The sequence below is a fragment of the Coloeus monedula genome (assembly GCF_965178545.1).
Source record: "Coloeus monedula genome assembly, chromosome: 12".
In the NCBI taxonomy this organism is placed as follows: domain Eukaryota; kingdom Metazoa; phylum Chordata; class Aves; order Passeriformes; family Corvidae; genus Coloeus; species Coloeus monedula.
Window position 1 is genome coordinate 7533351 of NC_138792.1, and position 27160 is coordinate 7560510.

General features: G+C 38.2%; 1 protein-coding gene across 5 annotated transcripts in view; it reads left to right on the forward strand.

The window, feature by feature from the left end:
- The window catches only part of MTMR1 (myotubularin related protein 1), a 54857-nt gene that overhangs the window by 5593 nt on the left and 22104 nt on the right, over positions 1–27160 (forward strand). For 2 of the 5 annotated variants that reach the window (XR_014226753.1, XM_082289278.1), the window contains exons 1-15: positions 88–255; positions 2995–3100; positions 5619–5642; positions 9240–9315; positions 10149–10243; positions 10454–10561; positions 10961–11062; positions 11764–11847; positions 12426–12575; positions 13303–13491; positions 13976–14161; positions 17235–17441; positions 18232–18324; positions 23263–23376; positions 24782–24958. Coding sequence is in view for 2 of the 5 variants with exons in the window: in XM_082289278.1 (XP_082145404.1) it covers positions 122–255; positions 2995–3100; positions 5619–5642; positions 9240–9315; positions 10149–10243; positions 10454–10561; positions 10961–11062; positions 11764–11847; positions 12426–12575; positions 13303–13491; positions 13976–14161; positions 17235–17441; positions 18232–18324; positions 23263–23376; positions 24782–24958 (1845 nt within the window). In the remaining 3 variants the exon portion in view is untranslated. Of the gene's footprint in view, positions 1–87; positions 256–2994; positions 3101–5618; positions 5643–9239; positions 9316–10148; positions 10244–10453; positions 10562–10960; positions 11063–11763; positions 11848–12425; positions 12576–13302; positions 13492–13975; positions 14162–17234; positions 17442–18231; positions 18325–23262; positions 23377–23990; positions 24052–24781; positions 24959–27160 lie in introns of those variants that run through there. The other 3 variants (XM_082289279.1, XR_014226752.1, XR_014226754.1) reach the window with 3 other exon arrangements.

Below are 27160 nucleotides of genomic sequence, written 5' to 3' on the forward strand. Positions count from 1 at the left end.
CCAGGTGACAGCGCTCGGCGCTGCCGGGGCCCCAGCGGGCCGGGCTGAGGCGGCGGGGCCGGGCCGGGGCGCCGCGGAGGGGCGGGAGCCTGCCGGCCATCCCGGCGGCGCGGCCGGAACCATGGAGCGGGCGGCGGCGGCGGCAGCGGGGCCGGCGGTGGAGGGCGGCGGCGTGAGCCGGCGAGCCGTGCGGGCAGGGGGGGCCGCGGCGGCGGGCGCGGGGTCGCGGCAGCCCAGCACCGAGACCCTGGACAGGTGAGCGGGGCGGGGGGCGGGAGAGGGGGCGCCGCGGCCTGCGCGCCCCGCGGGGCCGGGCGGGGGGACGCGGCGGCGGGCGCCCCTCGGCCCGAGCCTCGGCCGAGCGCGGCCCCCCGGCCTCGGGACGGCCTCCCCGGACCCCTCCGGCCCGAGAAGCTGCAATCTGGGGGCGGCTGCTGTGCAGCGGCGGATGGTCCGCGGCGGGAACCCGCTGTTGTCAAAGTTTCCTGCTGCGGTTGCCGTATGCCGGCAGTGCCGCCGCCGGCTTGGCCGAGGCTGAGGCGGCCGCGGGGCTTCGGCCCCGTGGTTTGGGGCAGCGTCCTGCAAACTCGGGCTGAGCCCGTCCGTGGGTTTTGAGATTGTTGCCGATTGGGTTTTTTTTGGTGCATGTATTTAATGTGCAGAGGTATGACTGTCCCCAGACTGTCCCCCGGTGTGCGGTGTGTCCCGGAGTTCTGTCCGTGTGTCCCTGTGTGTGTGCGGTGTGTCCCGGTGTCCCGTCTCTCCGTAGCGGGGTGTGCTGCCTCTTCGGTTCCCGGCTGGCCGTGAGTCCGCAGGGTCTCACCAGAACGGTGCCAGGCCCTGGGTGCCAGGTGGGACCACATCTCCTCCAGCAGCCGCTGGCAGAGACGTTCCTTCACTCAGAAGTTTCCAGCTGAAGGCAGACTTCAGAACTGAGTTTAAAAATCCTTAAACAAGGAGTAGAAATGAACGGAAATCTCACCCTGATGAAAACGAAATAAAAAAGAATATTTAAAATCAGCGCTAGATTCTAGTCTCTGTATTCTCTCATTTTTTCTGTTAGGAAAAACCTGGGGTTTTACATCATTCTAGTGAGGATGGAAATCAATTGTCCATTTTCTATCATCAAAACATACACCTTTGTATTCCTTATTAATGCACTTTCTTATCCTCATTTTCATCTTCCCTTCTTCTGATCTTGCTCTACCCTGGGCCAGTTATAATGTCCATTTGTCATATACTTTATTTGTTTGCTGGTACGGTTGTACCAGGCCAGGCTGTGTGTGACTGCAGATGAGACAGTGCAAGGGCAGTCAGTGCTGGTGTGTGCCCCACTGGTGCGTGGGGAGAAGGCGTATTGGTGTGACCAGTGTTCTGTGGAGCACTGACACATCCCCCACACTGGTCTCAGGGGATGGTCCTGCATTCATATTCGTTTTCCTGCTGCTATTAGCTCTGTTGATGTAGTGATTCCTGGTGAAGATAAGACATAGAAAAATAAATCCTTTTCTTAATTAGCAAGTGAGTGCTTATTTGAAAACAAACTTAGGCAAGCCCTGAAGAGATACACTGGAAGTTAAGAGATGCGAGAGAATGAGAAATAAACGAGGTAAGAAAAGGATTACTGTAGGTTTTAGCCCTTGGACTCTTTTGCAAAACTTAAGTGAAGAGTTCTCTAAGTGAATCTGGGTTCGAGTTCAGCACTAACCTGAAAGTTATCTTTGTTGTTCAAGCAGGACTATCATAGATGTGCTTTAGTTGCAAAACAACATTGTGAGATCTAGTCCTGTGTAGAATGTGCAGGTGGGGTGAAAGCTATTAAAATTTATCAGAAAAGTTTTGAAAGGTCTTCCATTTCAGGTATGTTGTTGTTGCATGGATCTCTGCCTTATACCTAGTTATACTGGCAGAGTTAATGTAAGGAAGGAGCTCTTGTCCATAGTAATTGGTTATCTAAGGGTGTTACCCCACCCTCTTAATGTTTGAGGTGTGGTGCACCTGCTGGGTGCTGGCTCTGTGTAAGTGTATTCACTTCAGTGTCATGGAACGTTCACAGAATCCAAAGCTAGTTTATGAATTAACTAAAAAATAAATTAACATTTTCTTTCTGTACTTTACTTCTGAATAAGCATTCAGTCTGTAAAAGAGCCCAGCTGAATGGTTTGAAGAAAAGTGGCAGTTATCGAAAATATCAGCTGAGGCTGTGGTAACACTCAGGGAACCAGTTCCCTCTGGCATTCCCAGTTTTTACTTGGATACCTGTGTGTTTTGAAGCAGACCTAGTGCACTTCAGACTGTCATTGCTTCTCCCTCTCAGTACTGCAGTACTTGTGAGCAGCACTAGTTTAGGGGACTGTTCTCAAACTGCATTACCTGCAATTTAGTGTGGTTCAGATGCTTTAGGGTTTTTGTAAATAGCCTACACCGAACATCATCACTGTGGCATGGGAGAGCCCACATGAAGATTATCCAAGATTTATTTCATGAATTGGAAAAAAATGCAGTTAACTAGAAGTTATCCTTTAGAAAACATGTATTTTCAACATTTAATATAGAATACAACGTTAGCATAGTTTAATTTTTTTAATACTAGCATGAAGTACTGAGGAGTTACAGAATAATCAGGGCATATTGATAAGGACAGTATAAGGAGTTTCCTATTACTTGGCCAAACTCATTCCACGGGTGGCTTTAAGAAAAAAGTGTGTGAGTGATAAAAATTACACTGGATAAGGAACATAACATTTTTTAAGTTCCTGGGACCCTAACCTCGCTTTTAACCTCCTGACAGCTCTGTGTTTCTGACATGAACTAGTAAAATTCTTTTTCCTAATTTAATCGGTAAAATAGTTGCATTCTGCCCACAAAGCAACACAAGTTTTATGACGTTAGTGATCAGTTACAGTGTTGCTTTCTGGACTTCTCAGTTGCTGTGCTGTTCAAAATACACATTTTGAATTACTGCTGAATAACTTGAAATTTCTGATTTTGTAGCCCGACTGGATCCCACGTGGAATGGTGTAAACAGCTGATAGCTGCAACCATTTCGAGTCAGATTTCAGGGTCTGTCCCATCAGAGGGTGTGTCCAGAGACTATAGGGTAAGTGACTTTTGAGGAATGCATTGATTTGTTTTAAGATAAAAGAGTGGGAGATCGGAAAGGCCCTTGCTATGTTGATTAGCAGGTGGTAAGTACTTGAGTGATTGCTGAATGTTTCAGAAGTAAAAACATCTCATTATGTGTAGGAGTCTCTTGAATCTGCTTTGTGTTTTCCTCCGTATTTAGAATAGTGCTGTTGAAGTCTACAGAATAAAAATTAACAGAAAGGTAAAAAGAAAATTTAGAAGTCAGTGTTTTGAATAAAATGTCAGAAGTGAGTTGTCTTTTTTTGGGTTACTATATAAAATAATTGGTAAAGTAGATTATAGTTACAAGTTGAAATGGTTTCTAGTGTGTGTTATTCAGAGTGCAGAATTGAGTGCCTCAGATTTCACAAAAAATAAATGAATGACTTTGTTACTGTGCAGAGAACATAACTGAGTATCATGTTTCATGGTGTTTCACCGGAGACACTGAATTTAAAATCAAACAAATAAGTCACCTTTTTCATTCCCTCCCAGCAAAATTTTTGTCACTAAGGTAATGAGTGCACAGCATGGTTTACCTGACAGTTCCACTGTGCATTTGTGCCCCTGTTCTTTCACGCTCGCTGGCTGTTCGCTCCATGCAGCCACTCAACTCAGCTGTCAAGAATGGAGCATGGGCAGTTTTTCTCATCTCACAACGTGATAGAAGTTACCCATGTTTCAATTCCCTTTAGAAGCCCAACTTCCTGCTGTCTAGATTCCTTTTTCTTCCTAGATATGTAACAGTTTTATTGTCTTCATACAGAATGGCCAAAGGAAGGTTTTTATCTCTTTTGTTTGTTTTGTTTTAATTAGATTTTAATTCACATATGCTCTGTGATTATAAAGTTTGTTATCTGGAAGCAGCATATTTTAGATTCAGTGACAACAGGTCAGATTCAGCTTGAGTCTGAGATGAGTCCATAAAATATTTTTGACTGTAGTGTATTTAAAAGTTCAACCTCAACAGAGTTTCACACTATTGGTACAGTCAGCAGCTTGTAAAGAGTAGCTCTCCCATACTACAGCAGCTGAATTGCAAATGCTTGCTCCAGGTCAAGGCCAACATTTTTGGTAAAACGCTGTGGGAAACCTTGCATTACAGCTGTTGGTGTTGTATTTGCCAAGGATTTCATCTTAAAATCCAAGTGTGTAAGCTTGGTGTTCAGTTTATCTCTGAGTTAGAATGCATTCCTCTGGAATGAAGAGCACTGTTTAATTTTAAATAACTTCCATCTCTATACCAGACTCATCTCAGATATTATTTAACAGGAATAAATCTTTTAAGGCCTAATTAAAATTCTGCTTCAGTCTCTCTCTGAGAAATGAGAGAAAAGGATTTAAGCCTGATGGTTTAAATTAAGAATTTTTGTGGTTAAATTGTATTCGACATCATTGCATTGCTGTGGTTTGAAATCCCATATTTGTATATAACTTGATGGAATTTTTTATGGTTGCTTACTCAGTACCACTAACAGGTTGGGGTTTCTCATTATTACTGTGGAATTCATACATGAAAAGACAATGCCCGTATATAGCTCAGTTTTCCTTTGAGACATCTTTCTCTTTTGATGCACTTTCCTGGGTCTTCATTACCTTTGGTTACCTTGAATTGCTGCATTTAGAGACTATCTTACAACTCAGAACCTTCAGGTCGGGTCAGGTGTGCGTGTTTGCTTCTGGAATTGGTCAGGTAGTTCTGTTAGTTTGTGCTGGATTTACCAGGAACTCACTGCTTTATTCTTTCTTTCATCCTTTTTTTACTGTTAAAATTAATATGTTTGCAAAACTAGGTAAATATACTGATTCTTTTATCTAACGGTGTTACTCATATTACTCTTACATGACTTACCTTACCAGAATGTGATTTAAGGGAAGGGGAGTCAAAGGGAAGCAAAGGGGCAGCTAATGGGCTGGTCAGAACTGGAGAGCACTGGGGGAGCTCTAAACCCTGCAGCAACATGATCTCAGTTGTGTGTCTTCTCTGACACATGCTCTGCCTGCAGAGTGTTCTTGAATGAGGGGCTCATATAAATGAAAATTGCTTAGATTGTAGTTGCTGACTACAAACACCTTCAGAAGCTGGGAAGAGTTGTCTTTCTCTGAAAGGTCAGGTGGCTCTCCTTCATGGCTGTTAGTGCAGGTTTATTGTCTTCCACCTAGAAGGATTACCAGGCTCTTTCTTCTCTTACAACAATAGCGCATTGTAGCAGGATAAAAGGGTGATTAGGAATGAATCTATCCAAAGACCTTGGTGTTTGTTACATCGCTAAAATGAAGTGGCTGAGATTTTTTTTTTAGACCAAAACAATTCTGCAAATGAAAGTTACTAGTTCTGCATAGTTTCATTTTGTTCTTTCAAAATCCAGCTATAATTAAAATGTTTGGGAGTAGAGTTCTTTTGAAAATCTGGTGAAATAAGATATAGTGTCTTTAACTAAGAATCAAATCTGTGTGTTTCATTGGATAACATTTTATATTTTAACTAACAGGTGTACAGGAGGCCGGTTATACGGGTAAGATTACCTTTGCTAGCAGTGAACGGCCTCCTACCTGTGTGTCTCTTGTGCTGTGTGAGATCTTGGTGTGTCAAGTGTTCTTCTTTACCTCATTAATGGGTTTTATGAACCAGTCAGACCATTTTGCTATGCAGTGCAACAGCTTCTTTGCCATAGAAATGCTTTATATACATTACAATGTTTTCGTGAGCAATAAAAGTCAATGTGTAAGAGAGCAATATTTTAAAATTATGTTATGAATGTGCAATACTAACTTCAGTTTTATTACATTAATTTTGACAAAATGGATGCTTGCAATTCAGGTTTACATGCTTCAGAGTGCAGAGTACTGTGTTAGCAGCTCTAACATGTCTATGCTAAAGAATACCAGTGGTGAAAGCATTAAGTCTGTGTCTGTCCTATTTAAATAAGTTCCAAATTCATGCTTGCCTTTGTACTTGTTTTACATTAGTTGTTACCAAGCTGTAACAGGATTGAAGGTTAGGTTTGAAGTTAGGCACTAGTGCAATGACCTACATCTTTTTAATGATAATTTTGATACTAGAGCTTTCCCATTGTTCATTGAAGATTAAGAAGGGCCTTGTTTTCTTGCCCCTCTCTCTTAGTAACATTTATGGAGTGAGAAGTGATCTGGATAGTGTTTTGACATTGTTCATGAAATGCGTCCAACACTTTTATTCAAACAAAGACCTCTTGTTCAGTCTGAAGCCAAGAGATGAAGTCTGAATGATTTCTTTTTCTCATCCATTGTTTACATATTTTAAAATGATGTGTTTAGTCCAATCATCCAAACCCACAAGTTGATCTTTTTTTTTTCTTTTAAATAGCTAACGCTTCAAATAATTGGTCTGAGTTGAGTAACAAAAACTGGTTTTGTTCAGTTTTTCCCAGTTCTGTGTAAAGGCTTTGATATTTGAATGGTCTGCTCTGCTTCTTTGTCTTTCATGTATTTAAAATTCTTTGGTGTATATGCTCATTGTCCTGCTGGTTTTCTTCTAGAGATCACAATGTCTATTTTTCTTTGATTTCAGAAACAACATAATTATGATCTGAAATTTAAGTTATTTCTGTATAAGAGAATTCTAGCCATACCTAAATGTTAGTAGTCCTTTATAACTTGAAAGGTTTTTTTAAGTGCTTACAATTTTTTTAACTCATGTAAAGTTCAAATTATCTGAAGTCCTTCTTCTAAGTTGTTTCTTGAGGGTTCTGTAGAAATCCTGTAAAAAGAGAAATTGACTTTTAACAAACATTTGTAAATTTAGATTGAGGCTGATTTTACAGTCTGACCAAGTGAGAAGTTCTTTGCATTTAAACTGGGAGTGATGGACTGTCATGAGCACAACTTCTCTCCAGTTGTTAAAGAGTGAAGACGGAAGAACATTTTTGGCTGAACATTCTAAAACAATTCCTTCAGCTGACCTGATGACATTTGTGCTTCTTTCTGGTGTGCATAAGGACCTTATGTTTATTAAAGAAGTTTAATTAATGTTCAGGATTTGCTGCCAATTGATGCAAAAATCAGTTAATGTGAAAATGTGAATTGTTTGCCTATTTTGCTGTGAGTAGTGATTTTAGGTTCTGTGAAGTTACTGGCTGAGTTTCAAGCCACAACATAGAAGTTGCTGGAAAGATACGTTAAACTATAAAGTTGAGAGTTCAGTTACAACATGTTTTACACAGTAAAGCATTTTTAAAGCCTCTAGATACTTCTATTTGGTGTCGACCTGGTTTTTTCTGTGAAAGATTGCATGAGTTTTCCCATAATGCTGCCTTTGCGAGCTGTACTCAATTTCTTCTAGTGATAAGCATGTGGTGTTTTTGAAATTAATTTTCTTCACTGTAAGGTTATTTGTCTTAAAAAGACAGTACATACTTTTATGTTCTTATCTACAGAGCACTGATTCTTTTGTGAAAAAGGGAGTAAATTTTTCATTTTGTGTTGTGCCAAATAACATTCAAAGGATGGTGCTAATAGCTTGGATTCCTTTCTGTGGAAAGTAGTGTGTGCCAGGAGTGGAAGATTTTGGAAGGCTAAACTGGAGTCGAAGTATATGCTGTCTTTTTAAGGAAATTTTTTAAAAGGGAAACAAAAACTGAGAAGATTCTGTCCTTTCACCTGTTGTTTGCATTTTTTTTGCTGTTACTTCTCTCTTGCTCTACTGCTGCCTCATGCAAAGCAGGAGATTCAGGATGGACACAATGGCTATCATTCTGAAGCAGAACCTGATCAGGTGGCAAGTTTTACTCATCTTTCATTCATTAACTGTGTAGCAAGGTACTATATATTAGTACTCATACAGTGCATACAAATCTTACATTTCTTATTCAAGAGAAGCCCTAGAAAGCATTTAGTGTGTAACTGGTTATGTGATAGGCAGACTTTTCTTGTAAGGTCACGTAGTCTAAAATGTAATGCTGAACATAAGCCCCGTGTAACAGAGCACATCCATCCTCAGTTTGTAAGCACTGGCTATTTCTCTACACATTGTTTTTTGTGATTGGGTGCTGCATGTAAAATTTCAATAGTTTTCAAGGAAATCTGAAGCCAGAGATCAGCTGAAATATTTTTAGAAATTATTTGTTAGTGAGCGCTTGTGGTAGTCTGTTTGGAAGCAGACAGATCCTCCCAATTACGTATATGTGGGTCAGAGCTGCAATACAAGGGGAAGGTTCCTTGTTTGCTGTAACAAGTTATCCCATTATATTTATTCAGGATGTAAAAAATTGAAACCCTAATATCTCATCATTTTGACCTGAGATCACTTTCACTCGTGGTCCTTAACAGACCCACAAACTGTTTTATGCTGTATTACAATCTTCAGTACATTGTAAATCTTAGCTGCCAGCAAAGGACCCAAAGAATCCATCATGTATCATTCAGCAATGAAGCCGTTTACCTCAATGAAAAGTTATGAAACTAACCAGTATTTTGAAATTGCTAATAGTTCTTCTGTATTTTGTTGTTACTTCATTCTTAATCCGACCTTCTGGATCCAAAATTCCTATAGTGAACCTATTACATAACCTGTGGCACTCTCAGTAAGGTATTGATTGAAATAAAGCATTGTGGGGTGCTTCTTGCTATCAAAACCACGAAGTTAAAATGTTAAATAAAGTTTCTGCCATATAATTTTCTCAGATGAAAATAATCAAATATTAAATAAGCAGCATTAGAATTTAAAAAAATAATAAGAGCTTGAAAATGTTCTCAAATAGATAAAATACCCCAAATAATACCTGCATTCAGCAAAACACTAACAAATTGTTAATTACTAATTTGGGCTGATCTTATTGTTCATATTTTTGTATGCTATATGTAGCTAGCATGTGTAACTAATTGTTGCATAAATGCTTTGTTACTAATATGTTACTAATGTGTATGTCTGTGTTACATTTTAATACAAAAATTTGTGTTTGGTTGTTTTTTGTTCCTTTCTTTTACTGTGGTACTGTTAGTACAGTTGTGTGATTTAAAAAAGGACACACTTCTTGTGTTTCAGTAATCTGGTAGTAAAAGCACTTTGCATCAAAATATATCGATGTGGTACAGATGGAGACTGAGATTTACTCACGATTTTGGATTTCTGCCAGGCACTGCGGGATGGAAACAAACTAGCACAGATGGAAGAGGCTCCACTTTTTCCTGGAGAATCAATCAAAGTTATCGGTAAGTGTACTACTGAGTGCTGCATTGAATACTATTAAATTGCTAGTTTATTTAAAAACATAATATTATTTCCTTTTGACTTTTGTTATTTAATTTAATGCCACTTTAGATTAACTGATTAGATGTGGATTTCTTTTCTTTGTCTTTTAAATCCAAGTGTTGGCAGGAGAAACCAGATCCAGAGGATGACTTGCTCCATATAGATAATTTCTTTTTTTCCTAAGGATTTTTTGTTCCATAGAGGTGTAGGTATTGTACTTCTGCTTGGGGGTGCCAAGAATGCGTCATAGCTTCAAAATTGTAATAGCAAAAAACATGAGGTTGCAGTAAACTTAGTTTCCAGTTCTTAGAGGGATTTATTTTGCTTTGGCTTGTGACAGTGAGCTCTATGTTAGCAGTGCAGTACTTCACTAGGAAAGAATACCCACAAATAGAAGTGAAAATGAATATGTGGGCATAGAACTGAATTACTTGGAGGTTGGGTGCATGTGGATCAGTAATTGTCCCTTTGGATGCTCTGTCTTTCGGGTGAGTGTGGGTGCTCTGCACCTCAGGGCAGGGACCAGAGCTGCCTGCAGCTGGGGGTACCTGCAGGGTGTTGGGGACCTGCCTGCCCTTGCTGCAGCCCTGCCCCAGGTGCTGAGGAGCTGCTGAGCAGCAGTGGGGCTAAGGAATTTGGTTGCTTTCATTGCTGAGATAAAGACAACTCCGCAAGAATAAGCTTTCCTAAAGAGGTCAAGCATCAAAATCTTGTGAGTTTCAAATGAAAATAGATTGTTATGGAGTAAATGTCTATAATAGTAAAACAAAGCTTTAATTGATCTGTTTTCCAGCTAAGGATGTTATGTATATCTGTCCATTTATGGGAGCAGTCAGTGGTACGCTCACAGTGACGGACTTCAGAATGTTTATCAAAAGTGTTGAGAGGGTAAGACTTCACTATCCATCTGCCTGTTGTTTCAGGTAGGAATGTTGCTGAAGTAGATTTCAAAAAGTGACAAATTCAGTGAAGTGTGATGTTTCACAGCAGTCTACTAAACAGGAATTATTGTTGGCTCTAATGAAACACATATGAATAATATTAATTTGTATTTCTTCTAATGTAATAAAATTAATTTGTTTTATATACAAATTTCAGGATCCACCTTTTGTTGTTGATGTTCCCCTTGGAGTTATAAGTAGGGTTGAAAAAATTGGAGTACAGAGCCATGGAGACAATTCATGTGGTATAGAAATAGTTTGCAAGGTAAGGCATGGTAGAGATTTTTTAATATTAAAATATTTTCATTTCATTTTTCTGTAAGAGGAATCTGCCAGCCCATGTGCTGTTTTTCTGTCTGATCAGTTCCCTGTATTTGAATTGTGCTTCATTTATTTCAATTCCTCTATGATACTTGCAGTCTTAAACACTTCTGCATTTTGTCTCAAGGGTGAATTCAAAGAAAAAGTGGCTATTTTTATATCAAGCATCTCTAATGGCACTCCTAGTTATCTCATATGAATGCTTACAAAACTCTGTTCTCTTGGGGGTTAGATGATGTCAGTGACTTTGTGTTCCATATATGCCTTCCTTCAAATGTCTTATATTTGCTTTTTCTTTTTTTTTAATTTATCATAGAGTAAAACTGTAACTTTTTTTTGACAGGATATGAGAAATTTGCGGCTGGCCTATAAACAGGAAGAGCAGAACAGATTGGAGATCTTTGAAAACCTTGTAACACGTGCATTTCCTGTTTCTAATGGACTGGTAAGTCTTAAGATGGAGAGGAGGCTGTCACTGGCTCTCCTCTTTTGGGAAAGTGTAGGGGAGGAAATACGAGGGCTTTATAACAAACTTTGAAGTGTTGATTCATAAAATCTGTTGCAGAGCAGGCAGGCCATTCTGACCCTGTGTGCTTTTTGTATTAATTCATCAAACACTGCTGTGTCCTGCTATTGAAGTTAATTTATAAATAACCTTTGAGATCTAGATTTGCCTAATGTTGCTGATTAAAAATATGTATGTATTGACTCTTATTTTCTGCAGTAGGTAATTTAATATAGAAGTTCTGTCTAGTACAACAAATAGGTACAATTAATCTTGTTATTAGTTAGCTGCAGAATTCTGTTTCCATTTGCCTGGGTGGGTAAGGAACTGGTCAGGAGTAGGAAACCAATTTTCTCATCTTGGCATTGCCATTGATGTGTTGCATGATCAGAGGCAAGTAACTTGAACTTTCTGTTTCCTGTCTTGGTTTTGTTAATTTTAAACTCATACTTAATGGAGAAAACTATTTTTAATCCTCTTTCTAGCTCAGTGTTTTCCAGTCTTGACTGACGGTGTTATGTCTGCTGTTCCAAGAGTTTTATAAGTGTTAGATTTGAAATACTGGAGTGTTCACTGTTTGGAGCTTGTTGTGCATACAACCTGTCAGGCAGTAATTTATGATTTTGTTTTGTTGTCTTTAGCCTCTTTTTGCATTCAGCTATAAAGAAAAGTTTGCAGTTAATGGCTGGAAAGTGTATGATCCAATGGCAGAATATAAGAGGCAGGTAAGTTATAGAAGTACTTGGTGTGGTTTTTTTTCCTCCATCTCTCCCAGAGCCATTTAAACAAGGAAAAAATGTTACAGAAAACTCATCATTTTCAGCTCTTGCTACATGGACTAACTGCCTATATCTCATGTTTGGGTAATAAAATGCAAGTGGCCTGAGTTTGAGTGCGTTGAGCACCTGCTAAAGTTGATGGAGGTACAGGTGCTGAGTACTTGAGCAAATTGGTCTAACTTAACATGGTTCTGAAATCCACATTTTTCAAGTGCTGTTTCTACAAAATACAGGCTTTATAAAAAATTGAATTTGAATAAGCAGCATTAAACAGAAGACTGACTGTTGTTTGTAATTTTAAATCTACATTTTCCATATGGTTATTTTCCATATCAGTTTAGTAGGAAAGACTTCCATTGGTTTATGATTCAGCATGAATACCTAAGTTTTTAACTTATTTAAAAGAAAACGTGGGCATGCCTTTTTTTAAAAAGGATGCAGAACATAAAATTTTTCATTGCCCAAAACTCAGATATGTAAAGGTCTAACCTTGAAAATGCTAAACTGTTTTTACTTTCATACAGGGCTTGCCCAATGAGAGCTGGAAAATATCAAAAATTAACAGCACCTATGAGCTTTGTGATACGTACCCTGCTGTTCTTGTTGTGCCAACCAGTGTAAAGGACGATGACCTCTCAAAAGTGGCAGCATTTAGAGCAAAAGGGAGAGTTCCTGTAAGTGAAGCTTGTACAAGAGGATATAAGTGCTTCCAAAATTTGTAGCTTACAAGAAATTATTAGTGTTGTTTTAGGCTTTATTTTTTAAATAACAGTGGGATGGCTTCCTTCCTGAGATGGGGTGGGGGGCAAAGAAAGAAGAATTAGGCTCAAAGGGTTTAGAACTGAAGAGAGCAGCTCAAGTGTGAGTTTAATTGCACAATTATTGTGTCATGTAGTAAGTTTTTTGTTTAGAGTTAGCACTTCTAGGCCACAGTGGTGTCTGATGCTCTGGCATGTATTAGCTTGATTTGGAGTAGAATGTGTCATAGCCACAGTGCTTTGCTTGAGATTAGACAAGGTAGCATTAGAACCCCTGTAAATATGGTAGATGGTGTTGGTTATCATGCTTAGCAAGGTAGTGTACAGGTCCATAGCCTTCCACATGGAAGCAGTTTTTCTTCTTCCACTGCCCTTTTTTTTCCAATTTGAAAGATACAGGCTAAGTTGCTATTAGAAATAAAAGCTGAGATGTTTAGAATCACTCTGTACTCCAGCCTCAGATTTGGGATGAGCAGTCAGTGCTAGTGTGCTGTCAGTATGCTTTTGCATTGGCCTGTCCTTAAACTTGCATTTGTTGATTTGCCAGGAAATAATGCCAAATAGGCATGTGATTGTCTAGTTGTTCTCTGGCCTGCTGCTTTTATAGTAGTATAGTAAATTAAATAGTATTCTCTTATTCCAGGTGTTATCCTGGATTCATCCTGAGAGCCAAGCAACAATAACACGATGCAGCCAGCCATCAGTTGGCCCAAATGATAAGCGTTGCAAAGAAGATGAAAAATATTTGCAGACAATAATGGATGCCAATGCTCAGTCACATAAACTTATCATCTTTGATGCCAGGCAGAATAGTGTTGCAGATACAAACAAGGTAGGTTGGTATCATAACTAGCATTAGTTCATCAGCCTTATTACAAGGCTGAAGCTTGAGCCAGATACCAGGATATGGAGAACCTGATGTTGAAAAGAGATAAGAAAGGGTCCCTAAAGAGGGCAGGGGAAGGAAGGTAAGTTGCTTGTAGCATTTTGGAAAGGCTGGCAGGAATCAAAGGCAGCATGAAGATACAGCTGAGAAATCATGCAGTAAAGCTCACAGAAGATCAAAGCTTTCATCAGTAATAAGGGGAAGGTGTATGGATGGATTATCAAATGTAGCCTGTTCAATTAGAATTTCTTTCACCTAAAAAAACACCCTCTAGTTTTTTTAGAAAAACAAAAGCCAAAAATATGTTTTTATTAGGGCTAAAATAATCCGTTCTCAGAAAATGCTGAAACTTGAGCAAAATAACTCTCTCTGTCCCTGAAATCCTGTACGTGTTCTTCTCATTGTCTGTTTTTTACCTTTTGAATGACAGGCTAAAGGTGGAGGATATGAAAGTGAAAGTGCCTACCCAAATGCAGAGCTGGTCTTTCTGGAGATTCACAATATACATGTAATGAGAGAATCCCTGCGGAAACTTAAAGAAATAGTTTATCCTACTATTGATGAGACTCGGTGGCTGTCAAACGTGGACTCCACACATTGGCTGGAATATATAAGGGTAAAATGTTTTTGATGTGAAAAATCAATTACTTTTTTAAACCATATTTTTAACTTGCACTTCAGAAAATATTGCCAAAAAAATGTTGAAACTCAAGCATGTTGCTTTAATCAGGATAATCTTGTGAAAAAGTTTTATTTTTAAATAGTCACTTAGAACGCAGCATTTTAAACATTCCATAATAACTTTGTATGTCCAGTTTTAGGTACTGGCAGACAGTGAGTTAATTCCCAATAGCACAGTATCGTATTTACTGCTGGACACTGTTTTATTTTCTTGGGAAGGAATGTTAGTGAGCTGTCCAGGGTTATCCCTCTTGTTTGGAAGAATGCCCTGGGAACTTCAGATTATATTTGAGCCACTGCCAAAAGGGCTTGACTGTGAATGCTGCAGTCCTTCTCATCCTTCCCTCCTTCAGTGCAATGTTACTGTTCTTGTGATGGGCACCTACATTTTCATGGGCTGTTTGTAGTCAGTGATCTATCAGGTTATCATCTGCCCTATTTATAATATAATAAATATAATATAATAATATAATTATATAATATTAAAATAAGTCACTACCACACTCAGTTTTACAGTCAGTTTCACTAACCTTTGAAATGATTTTAGAGTAGATTATTTCATTACCACATTCAATCTGCTGTTTATGATTAATGTGGATGGAGTGTAATTTGTTTTATTAGCAGCTGGCTCAAATGTCATGCAAAACATGTTTGGGGTCGTTGATTAGTTTGGCTGTCTGTTCAGCAGTGCCAGCTGACAACTGCAGCAGAGCCAGTAGAGGGAGCAAACATGAAATTAAGAGTCATATTTAATGATATTTTGGGAACAGTTTAATTTTCTTCTTTTCTTGAATTTGAACTATTTGAAACAGCTTTGGGAATCTGAGTATCTGGAAACTTTTCTTACCGCCCTGGCATTAAATACAGTAGTCTATTGTGTGCCCATGGTCACCTTTCATTGCTGCTGACTCTGGTGAGGTTACTGGATTAGGCAGTGTCAGGAGTGAACTTTGATACCACTGTCAGACAGGCAACAATAGCACAGCAACTGGAAATTTCATTTAAATTATTTTAAAGAGTTGACACGTGTGACATTATTCATTAATCTGTCCCTTACATGCTGCTTCACATTAATGGTACTGACAGCAGAAACTGCAGGCTGATTTCTTAAAAGCTGCCATTATTGTGTTACTGTGTTGATAGTAACTTTCTGAGATTTTTTCCAAGAATTCCTTGCCTTTTGACTTGGCTTGTAATAGCATTAACAATCTACAGCTTTACTCTTAACACATCTGCTGATTTCTGGGCTCAGACCAGTGTGGCTGTGTCCCAGTTTAATGCAATGCATTACTGGAAACTCACCTTCCAACCCCTGGCACCCACAGTGCTTCAGAGATGGTCCAGGAGTGTCTGTGAAGGCACCAGTAACTCTCTGTGTGTGAAGGCAGGAGTAGCAACGTGGGTCACTTGGTGCTTATTGCACACCCAGGATATCTTCAGTCTGAGGGTAGAACTTGCACTATTAACTGTTTTTCAGTTCTTGTTTTCTAAGCCAATCCAAAGCCAGTTACTCATGAAGAGCCCTAACTGAAATGCTGCGATGGTTCCTAAGTTTTGAAACATCTGTAAAGAGTAATAAATTTGTAGAGGAAGCTGTTTTCTAAAGGCTGTTGTCCAAAGTGGAATAAAGTGCTTCACATACTTCACAGATACTTGCTGAATTAATAGTAAATGTATTTCCTGTCTCCCATTCTCTGCTCATTTCCTGTACCTGTTCTGTTATTCTCAGCCGTTTTCCTTCAGAGGCATCTGTGTTCTCTTTAAAGCAAGCTATTGCGTACCTGTATGTTAAATAATAAATAAATTCGTTTTCTGCTTTTATTGAAGACCAAACTGTTTTTCTATTTAGTGCAGTAGAGATTTCTAACTGAAATAATTGGCAATTAACTAGTTCAGACCACGAACTCGGCTCTCTCATAGGCACTTTTGTATTATTTCTTGATATTTCCACCCTGGCATCCTTCAATTCTACCATAAAAGATATGCTCAATGAAAGATAGAATCAATGGAAATTGTCTCTAAAACATGGTTCTTGGAAGAGGTTTGAAGACTGGTCTTGTGCACAGCTTCTCCAGCAGATGCTCGCTTTCCTACTTCCCAGAAGATGTTTTTACATGCCTGGGAAGTGAAAAGTGCAAATATTTTGCAAGATTACATTTTCTGATGTTGGAATGCAGAATAGGAATTCTTCTGTGGTCCCATTTCTAGTGGTTGTTTTTTTCCCCCACATATTTTTCAGTGCCATGAGAGGTCATGTTAGAGACAAGTCTTCACAGGAGAGAGTTTATTTAAGTTTCTAAAAAGCTAGAGGGTGGCATCAGGGAACAAAATAGGTGTGGTTTTGAGTGGGGACAAGAGTATCAAGTTCACACAGGTGATCTCAGTCTTGTGCCATCTCTGTCCTGTCCTCTCCTGCATTGCTCCCAAATCCAGGCTATTAATGGTCAGCTCAGAAGCTGAATGCAGTGTATATTTCATGCACCAACAAATCAGAACAGGCTCCCAGCCAGGGGTTTCTGGGTTTGTTTGGGTTGTGTTTTGATATAGATTAGCTGGATGATTTGTCCCTTTCTCTGAACTCGATAGTTTCAGTTGAACTGAAAATGGAGCAAGAAAGAGTGATTGATTAATGTGAAATGAGCTTTGAAAACCTCAAACTTTCGGCCTTTGGAATAGATTACAGTATTTGTGTCTTTTCATCATAATACATCAGAATATCAGTTAATTTAGAGAAGGGATTCCCAGGTTCATTTGTTATGTGCTGCTGATAATGGAGAGCTGGTAAGAACTCCGTCCTGGACAACAGAGTGCACGCAGTTTTTGTACCTCTAGGAATATACAGACCACCATTTGGAAACCTCTCATTTAAAGCATTCTCATCAGGATGATTATGTAATTAATCTGAAATTTTCGAACGTAATGACTTTAAGAGTATAAAACTATAACTTTTTTTTTGGTAGAGTTTTGGATAGTATTTAATACTCTTTGTTTCTTCATTTTTGTTTAAGATGCTTCTTGCTGGAGCAGTACGAATTGCAGATAAAATTGAATCTGGTAAAACCTCTGTAGTGGTGCACTGCAGTGATGGCTGGGATCGAACTGCACAGCTCACTGCACTGGCCATGCTTATGCTGGACAGCTATTACAGAACCATCAAGGGCTTTGAAGTTCTTGTAGAGAAAGAATGGATAAGTTTTGGACATCGATTTGCAATGGTAAGCTGGAAAATTTAGTGTGCAGTTTGTCACCTTCAGGGCTTTTACTTTGAATAAGACATTTTCTCACAGTACTCTGCTGCATTTTAGTTATTGTCTCTGGTGTGCTTTTAATGGTCTGAGTGTGTCAGAGAATTGTGACCTGTTCATTTTTAACAGGAAACCTCTATGTGGCATATAATATAAAGTAAATAAAAATGAAGTGGTTTGAATGCAGTGGAGAGAAAAAGTCATGTGGCTTTTTTATGAGAATGAGGGATTGTAACTTATGTTATGGAGCTTATGAATGGAGAACCAAGAAAAACAATTAAGGTACTAAAGTGTAAAATGGTTGGAATTATTACTCTGATTTAAGGTTGAAGTGTTTATTTAACACATGGGCTAATGGGGAATTAGAATAAATTGTTATGACATTCTGTGGGCTCTGACTCTTAAGATGGTTTAGTAGAAATGGCATGTAGTTATGACAGGTGGAGATGGAATAACCATTTTTTCAGTTCAGTCTTAAATAAATTCCTACCGGTTTCACTCACTGGTAGAAATTAGTGGCTGTGCAGTAGAAGATGGGGAAACAACTGGAAGAGCTTTCCAGCTCTGCTCAAAAGTGAAGGCATGTCCATAAGTGAATATTGAGATGCATTTTTAGTAGTTGAAAAGTGCAAGTTAACATTATGGAAGACTTGCTTGTCTTGTTCACTACTGGAACATATGTAAGAGTTCCTGAGCTTCGCAGGGTTGGGATGGTACTGCAGACACACCAGACTGAAATGCAGTGTGCTCTGACTTCCAGCGAGTGGGACATGGAGATGATGATCATGCGGATGCTGACAGATCTCCCATTTTCCTTCAGTTCATTGACTGTGTTTGGCAAATGACAAAGCAGGTAAGATGCTGAAGAGTGTATTTCTATGAGGTATCAGTCTTTGTCTTGGAAACATAATTTGTGTAGGAGAACACATTCCTTTACAGAGCAGTAGCTTGTTTACCTGAAGTTGGTTGCTCTGTGGCTGCACTGTGCACACAGAGAGAAATTTCGACTCAAAGTGAGGTACAAGGAGCTAGAGATTTTGTCTTGAAACCAAAATACCTGCAGTTTTTTTCTGTTTAAAATAGGCTTACAAAGGGTTTGCTGTTTTCATAAATAAGAGTTATTGATGAGATAAATGATTTGTGTTGCATGTTCACTGGTGGAGTAGATGTTCATGTGGATTTATATTGTCCTTAAGAAACAGCAAAAATCTGGGCTGATTGTGAACTGAGGTTAGTAGAAAGTTCTTTTATATATGTCTCAGATGTTAACATTTTTATCTTTATGTATAAAGGACAGCATTTATACCAAACAAGCCTATTCTCTGATAAGTTTTCTTACTTCCATCACTGCTCTTAGCTCTAGCTCAGGGGAGATCTTTGAAATTAGTGATCCATAAGATACCAAAATATTCATCTTCTCATTTTTGTTCTGAAATGTTAAATTATTGAATGGAGTTAGTCTTCATTTTCCTTATTTGTGCCTCCATGAGCAAAACCTCAAGGTTTTTCTGAGCTTTTATATTGCAATTCTTTAATGGGGTAATTGAAATAGGTTGTCCACATGAAGGCTTTATTTCCAAGTGATTTAGCAGTTCTTGGTGCTTGACTCCTTTTTTTTTTTTGTTCCTTCCCCTCTCTCTTTTCTTTTTTCTTCTTTGCTTTTTTTTCCTCCTTGATCTGTGCTTTTATGGTAAAAGCTGTTAAACTGAAGTCTGTCTAGTATGTGATTTGTTTTGAAGGGAGGAGGGTAACAGTCTGGTTCCATATGATCCTAGCACTCCCAGATCTCTTACCTTGTTCTGAGCATGGTTCTTAAAAACTTACATCATAGTTGCCAAAACTTGTATTCAAAACAGTCATCTTTGGTGCTTTATGAAAGTTCCCTGCTGTTGTACTGGGCCCTTGTCCAGGGGGTCTTGTAGACTTTCTCTTTCTGTGTATCTATATTTCAACATTAACATGCTATTTAGTATGGCTGGAGAAAATAAATGAAAAAATCTGTCCCTCTTTCAGAGGAAAGCTAATAACAATAGCAAAGAGGAGCAGTTCTAAACACCTGGTAGGAACAAAAGACCTCTGGGGAGATCCTTAACTGAGAGCAGCCTCTTCTATTTTTGTGATCTCCCTTGCTGCCTCCTATTTCTTGCTATAAACAGTTTAGTTCCCTCTAGTTTAAAAAACAGAAAGGGATGAGGGCAGAGGGGGAATCTATGAAACATTTTGCCAATACCACATCTGTTCAAAACCTGGATCCAGAAATTGTTCTGAAATTCGTGAACAGCACTGATATTGAAAAATCATTAATGTTGCACAGGAAAAAAAATAGAAAAAGTTGTTCTTGAACAGTTCTTGCCCACTTATTTCTATTTTTCAGTTGACTTGAACACTTAGAGAATGGATGTGGAGACTGTGATTATATTGACACAGACCTTTGAAAAACAGGATTCCCTTTTACCGTTGCGCAGATCACTTGCTCATAAAACACTGATAGTTCTGTGCCTTACAGTTCATGATAAACATATGTGAAACGTTCCAAAGCTCAAATAAGTGTTAATGACCTCAGGAGGGTGTAAGGGCTCTGGTTTGGACATGGGCTAAAAGCAAGCAAATAGGCTCTTTTGGGGTCTTAAGAGTTATATTCTTAAAATAGTCACCTTAAAACAGTGAGAGAATCTCTAACTTCCCACTAAGATACAAATTTCCAGGTAGCTTCAGGCAATGAAATTTAGTCCTTGACAGCCTAATATTTTCCCTTGGGTTTATGGTCTTCATGACACACAAATATAATAACAGAGAACTTGAGAGAAGTACATTGACATCAGATTTTAATAAAAAACTTATGGTGAACTGATTTCCCTCCTCTTTTAGTAAATTCGGGTGATACTGAGTAGCAGATGTCAAATTGGAAAGACCACATGTGAGCTGATGAAATACTGATGCCTGGTGAAAATGAAACAGAACTGTAAAATTTGCATGTAGCACTGCAGTTTAACTTCCTACCTTTCATGCACAGAACCCTCACAGGAGGAAGGTCTGTTTAAAGTCAGCTGAAAGTTTCATCCTGTTTGTTACTTGGTGTCAGCTGTTGCTGGAGGTGCATTTTTCACTGCATTCAGCAGTGCACTGTTCCTCTGTCTAGGGTTCAGTAAACCATTATTGTCCATTGCACAGTTGTTTGTGCCAAGTGTTTCAATGTTAAATGTTACTGTAGTACAGAACGAGTTCATTGATTAAAAAGCAAGTGTATTTTGCATGTGTCTGAATCACATGCCACTTGTCATCATCAGACTTAAACAAGATAATTTCTTTTTTTAAATGCTGCTTTAAAAAAACCCCAACAACTCCAGCAGCAACAAGTGGGAGATTTTAATGACCCATGTGTTTTCTCACAATTAGTGGATTTGACAAGAAGTAAATTTTCATTTGGGGAATTTTTCCACCTGAATCTTCAAGCAGACGCTAATAGGCTGGGAACTACAGAGGAAGGCGTTTTTAGGTCAGTGATTTTTCAGCAGCAATAATAGAAGCTTTACAGTCTTGATACATCAGCTCCAACAGTACAACTGTTGTATCCAAAGACAGGGTTTCAATGAAGTGCTATCACTTATTAATAAACTAGTTGGAGTGCAACCACTGATGTATGGAATTTTGAATATGCTTCACTAGATTAGAATAGTGGCCATGTCAGCATCCTTCTGATTAGTATGGACCTGTCACAACACACAACCCTGATGTGACAAGGCTCATTAAATGCTTTCAGTTAAAGAGAGTCTCTTTAGGAGATGCTTTGTCTTCAAAGTTTTTTCCAAATATCATTTTGATGCTTTGCAAATTATTTTTGCTCTCTGTATCTGGTTGCTGCTTTGAGCTGGACACAGCAGGCTGAGGTCAGAGACCCACTGAATTTTCTCCTGACTTGGTTCAGCATACCTGCTTGTCAAGTTCTGTTCATACTTCCTTAAAGTAATATTTGTGTTTTTAACATCATTGTTTTGTAATTAAGTTTTGGCATGATTTCCTAGAGAGAAGGAAGTTCAAAAGTACTAACTTATGAACATGACCGAAAAAGAGATTTTGATAATCTTAATTTCCTCTATGCCTTATGAAAAGAAATGGTGAGAAGGTTGAAAACAACCCTTGATTTGTGAGAGAAGCCCCAGTGTGAGCACACTGTGCTGGTGAACAGTGCACAGTCTGTAGCAGAGTAATAAGAAGGTTCCCATTCATTTTCTGTTTCATGATGCTGATAATCTCCTTACTCAAAATTTTCAGTCAAAAGTTGGTATATATTAGCTTGAGAAGTCTTGGAAAGAGAATGTTTTTACAATGTTTGACTTAGCTCAATATTCTTTTTATAGAACATTGTTTAAAACTTAGATCTTTCTGGATTTAATACAAGCACACCCATTGTGTGTTATTCAGCTCTTTACTTTCAACATGAATAAGCATTTGCCCTTCATAAATCACAGCTGACACTGAAGAGGAATTTCTGGATCAGCTAGTTCACCCACAGTCCCAATTGCTGTGTTACTCCTCCTAACTGTAGGAGTCATCTTTATTTTAAGTAGCTCTTGAATACGCCAAAGTATTCAGTGTTCTTTAGTGGCACAAAGCAGAAACCAGTCCTCCGCCTTCTACATATGTGAAATACTCACTTAAGATTTCTCCACATAACAGGAAATTCTGCCTTATAAATCTAAAACTTTGCAGTTTAGACTTCTGTGAATATGTATGCTTTCAGAGGCAGCGCACAAAGTTTGTTTCATTTGTCCTGAATATTATTCTCTTATAACATACTCTTTATTGTTAATGAGAGAAATGCTTCCTTAAGTCTTCTCAATTTTTTATTCTTCTAAATGTCTATCATTCCATGTCTGTATTTGCTACCCTTGTCTTACTGAACACAAAGTTATTTTGACACATCAAGCAGTTGCCATATGTAGTTCTACTGTGGTATTTGACTGAAGAAGGACTTTTTCCATCTGAATGGGCAGCAGCCCTTGGAGTTTGCAGTAATTTCTTCCTTTATGGATTTTTAGAGCACTACAGATTAGGAGAAACATTTTCAGATTTCTGACTGATTTTCTTAGAATATATCAGGTAACCTCTGCTTGTGAACAAAATACCTAATGGGACCTCAGGGGAATAACAGTTCTTTCATTTCAGATGTACAGGATTGACTTTCCCATACAGAAGAAGAGGGATTAAAGGCTTATTGTATATAGCTGGTGGTAAACTCAGGGGGTGTAATGGAGAAAAGTAACTTCGTTGAGTAGAAAGTGAAAGAAAAAATTTTTATATATGTTAAGCACAATGTATATGCAGTAGTCTTTATTATTCAATTCCTTGCATGTTGAAATAGGAAATAAAACTCTTAAATGCCATTATCTTATTTTTTCTTTTTTTTTCCCCCCAAATGTTTTCTTGTCCCGTAATAAGATATAAAGCGTATGTTTAAGAGGGTTCAGGGTAGAGCAAAATACTGTTAGAGCTTCTTAAAATGGATTGCTTTGTATCACCAGTTTCACATCAGCTAATGTTTGTATTCTGGTATACTTGGATAATGAATGCAAAGTATAGCTCTGAGAAGTATTGGTAAAGAAGTACGTAGGTGAAATGCATTATTGAAGTGGGAGTTACTGAAATTGCTGAGTTTTCCTGAAAATAATCCCTAAATAGGAAAAAAAATCTTACCTGAATTATTTGGTTATTTTCTATGTCTGACTTTCTTCCTTTCTACTCTGCTTAAAACAAAATTCAAAGTAATTTTACAATTTTTTTTTAATATCAGTTTCCTGCAGCCTTTGAATTCAACGAGCTATTTCTGATCACCATTCTGGATCACCTTTACAGCTGTCTCTTTGGGACTTTCCTATGCAACTGTGAAAAAGAGAGATTAAAAGAGGTAAATAATTTGTATAATGCAGATTCTTGGTTTTCTGATTTTATATGAAAATGCTTAGAAAATGACCTAAGAACACTTGAGCTGTGTTTTTGGATACTTTTGTCACATAGTCTTAAAAAGCAATGCAGACATTACATTTCATGGTATGAGAAATATATACTGAGTGCCCTGCTGTTATGTGAGGTGGTACTTAGGTGTCTTTAGTTGTCATCTGTTTGGGGGGTTGAGGGTTTTAATAAGTCCTCTTGTATATGTTTTTAGCCAAAATACAAAATTTTAAATAATACTAATTATCAAATTATATTAGCATTTCTATTACTATTTCCAGAGGAGCGCCTATGGATGACTTAGCAGGTTACTATGGGATATAACTGGATGGAATTTGTGGTTGAGGACTACAGAAATTTAAATTAACTAAATGAATGAAGTTAGGACTCAATGAAATATGTGTTTGTGAAAAAAAAATAAAGTTTGTTAATATTCCAAGTACACTTTTGCTTACTTTTGGCTTTGTTGTTTTTACTACCTCATATTTTTAGAGCAAGTTACAATTCCTTGTGATATTTAGTTTTGCTTTTTTTTTTTTTTCTGGTTTGTCTCTACTACTTCTGTAGGGGAAAAGTTGCATGTAAATACCACAAGATGGAGCTGAATAACATGTTCTCAGCAAATGCAGGGTTTCCAGACAGCTTTCTTTCATAAATAAATAGTCAGATGCAATTCTCAATAAAGAAATGCAATTTAAGACACAGCGGTAGTAGAAACACATGCTTTACAAGACTGAAGGAGTTTAAAATTGCAAGATGAATCTGATGTAAGTTCAGATTTCCAGTCTTTGATCTAATCATTATTATGCTGATTAAATTTAGAGTAATGCAACTTTCAGAAGTGCAAGTAAAGGTACAGATAGTCAATTTAAAGCATAATATCAATTATTTGTTAGGAGCAAATAGTGTGAGTGGGAAAATTGAATAATTATTTTTCACAGACGCTATTTTGGATCTTCCAAACTCCCTATCTCTTTACTGATATTCTTGTTAAAGCTAATTTTTTTAGTTTAGTTGGTCAGTGTGTAACCACATATTTAAGTAGCTGTATATATTGCTGTAAATTATGAGCAGTACAGGTTGCTTTTGCTCAACTAGACCTTAGTGTCTATGAAAATAATATGCCTAAGTCTCCTTTTTCCATTAGCCTTGGACCAAAACAAGTGTTCAGATGTTTTGCTTAATTTTTAAGGCTGTTTAATGATCAGCTATCAGAAGTGTTCTCAGACTGCATGTAATTTTCTAGCAGATAAGGTAAATTTCACAGACAGAATTAGTGATATGTAGATACTAACATCATAGTTTAAGATTTTGCAGTCCATGTCATTAATTATTTTAACTTTTTTTTTTTCAATCAGGAGGTGAGCACAAAGACTGTATCTCTGTGGTCCTACATAAACAGCCAGTTAGAGGAGTTCACAAATCCCTTCTATGTAAACTATGAAAACCATGTGCTGTATCCTGTTGCCAGTCTGAACCATTTGGAACTCTGGGTGAACTACTACGTCAGGTGGAACCCGAGGATGCGGCCTCAGGTAAGAGCTTTCACATGTCTTCAGTGCTTTGGTGAAGGTCACAGAGATTAAGAGAAATTACTATTTTTCCTAGTGTCAAATGCAGCCTTTAATTCAAAAGTGCTCATCTGTTGCACGTATTTCAGCTGTCAGGGGAAAGGGTGTTTGTCTTGAAGATGATGCAGGATGTGTTCAAACTTGGAAAAAGGATGTTTTCCTTAAAGTCACCCACAGACTAGGGAGTTATAGTATCACTGTATTGGTTTGTAAAGATTCACGGTCTTTTTTTTGTCAGAAGATTACTTTAATAACACTTTTATAATACTTCGTAACACTTTTTAATACTTTTATTGCCTTAACCTTCTCGTAGTTTTGTGCACCTTTGTTTTTGATCATGTTTTGCCCTTTACCAACACTGACATAAAATATAGCAGCAGTTTCTGAAAGAACTGGACTATACCAACTCATTTTGCAGGCTCGCCAAATGAAGCATCGCGTGGATGCTTGTTATCAATTGACTTTTATAGTTTTAAGCTGGCATACTAAAGATTAAACACTCCCCATACATGCTCCTTGATTCATCCAGTATTTGTTCTTATAAGTAATGTCTGCTATTCAGATAAATCTCTAAATCTCATCAGACAAATGTTCCATATGCTCTCATGCTTAGAAGTCTGAAGAAAGAACATTCAGATTGTGTCACGGCCGTAATATATCTGAGTGTGCTACACCATCTCTTTATTAAGGTAACATTCCAAGGTACCCCTAAGCATATTATGATAAATTACCTGTATTAAGTGATTGCTCAAAAGCTGCTTTCATCTTCTAGCAGTTAGAATGAGATGCAGGTTTCAGATTTATTAGACATCCACAAGTCAGAGGCTGTAGTAAAAGATGGTGTTCCAAGGTAAGTTTCAAGGACACTGCTGGTAGAAGTCCAGGTATCTGAAAAATATCTTCTAAGGTCCTGGGAAAGTCTGGATTGCTTCTCTCTCTCACTGAGGTGTTTCCTCTGAGCTGCTTTGTTTCTCTTGTACTTTGAAAGATGGTGTATTTTAAGTTATATACTTTTCAAGTGAAATTGTCAGCTGCTTTTTAGCAAAATAAAATCTTTCCTTTTAGCCTGTTTGGTGAATATCATTTGGATGGGTTTTGCACTGCCTGCAGTAGTGTCGGTTTATGACTTGTATTTGATTGAGATCTCCAGGCCCTGAGAACAGGCTTTGTGAACCACATGAAAGCCAGTCCTGGTCTAAACGAGGGGAGGGTGGGGAAGAGATGACATAATGAGGAAATACCAGAGCTGTCATCAGTGAAAGCTCTGCTCACTGCCTCTCTGTCGCAGAGTGCTCTGCCTGCTTCTCTGGGAGATGCTCCTCAGTCACTCTGGCACGTGAGACTCATTCACTGTCTGAGAGCAGGTCCCTCCATCAGCAGCTGAAGGCATCAAAATGTGATGGTCCTGGTAACTGCCTTGACTTTACTGCCACCTGCTTTTCTCAAGGGACTTTAAAGTGTTTCAACTTTTAGTTCTACCACGTAAGTTTTGTCATGTGGAGATACATCCTCTTGTCTCTGGCCTGAATTTATGTGATATTTATGACCAACATTTGGGAGTGTTTCACATCTACTTGGATAAATTAGCAGCAGAAATTACAATTTTTTGTTGCAGAATTGCATTCGCCAGTCTACTTATGAAAGCGCAAGCTTGTACAAGCAAATAAATAAATAGTTTCTGCAGTCACAATATACTAGGTTTGCTTTCCTCTCTGTTTGCATTGCCTGTTGTCACACCCTGTTAACCAATTCAGTAACATTCAGACCCATTCAGTGACAGAAAAAAAGACAATGACCCTTGTGATACCCAGCAGGTCTTCACTTATCTTCAGTGAAAAAAATTCTTAATCAGTGGATTTATTAAAATAATGGGCATCCCTGCCTAATGATAAAAGGTGGTTTTGTTTAATATCTTTTAATGTGTACTCTCATTTTCAACTAAATATAAGAGAAAATTAAATATTTAACGTGAATAAGTTATCTGATGATTAGTTCAAGGCAACCTTGTGCTGTTTTATCAGCTGCAAAAACATCTTCAGAAAACTAGAACATGTTTATTGTTTTCGAGGAGCTCACCAAAAAGGAGAAAAAGCCCAATAGGTGAATTTAAGGGAGGATGCATAATAGTACTTTTAATATAATCAGAAGGGCTCTTTGGTACCTGTT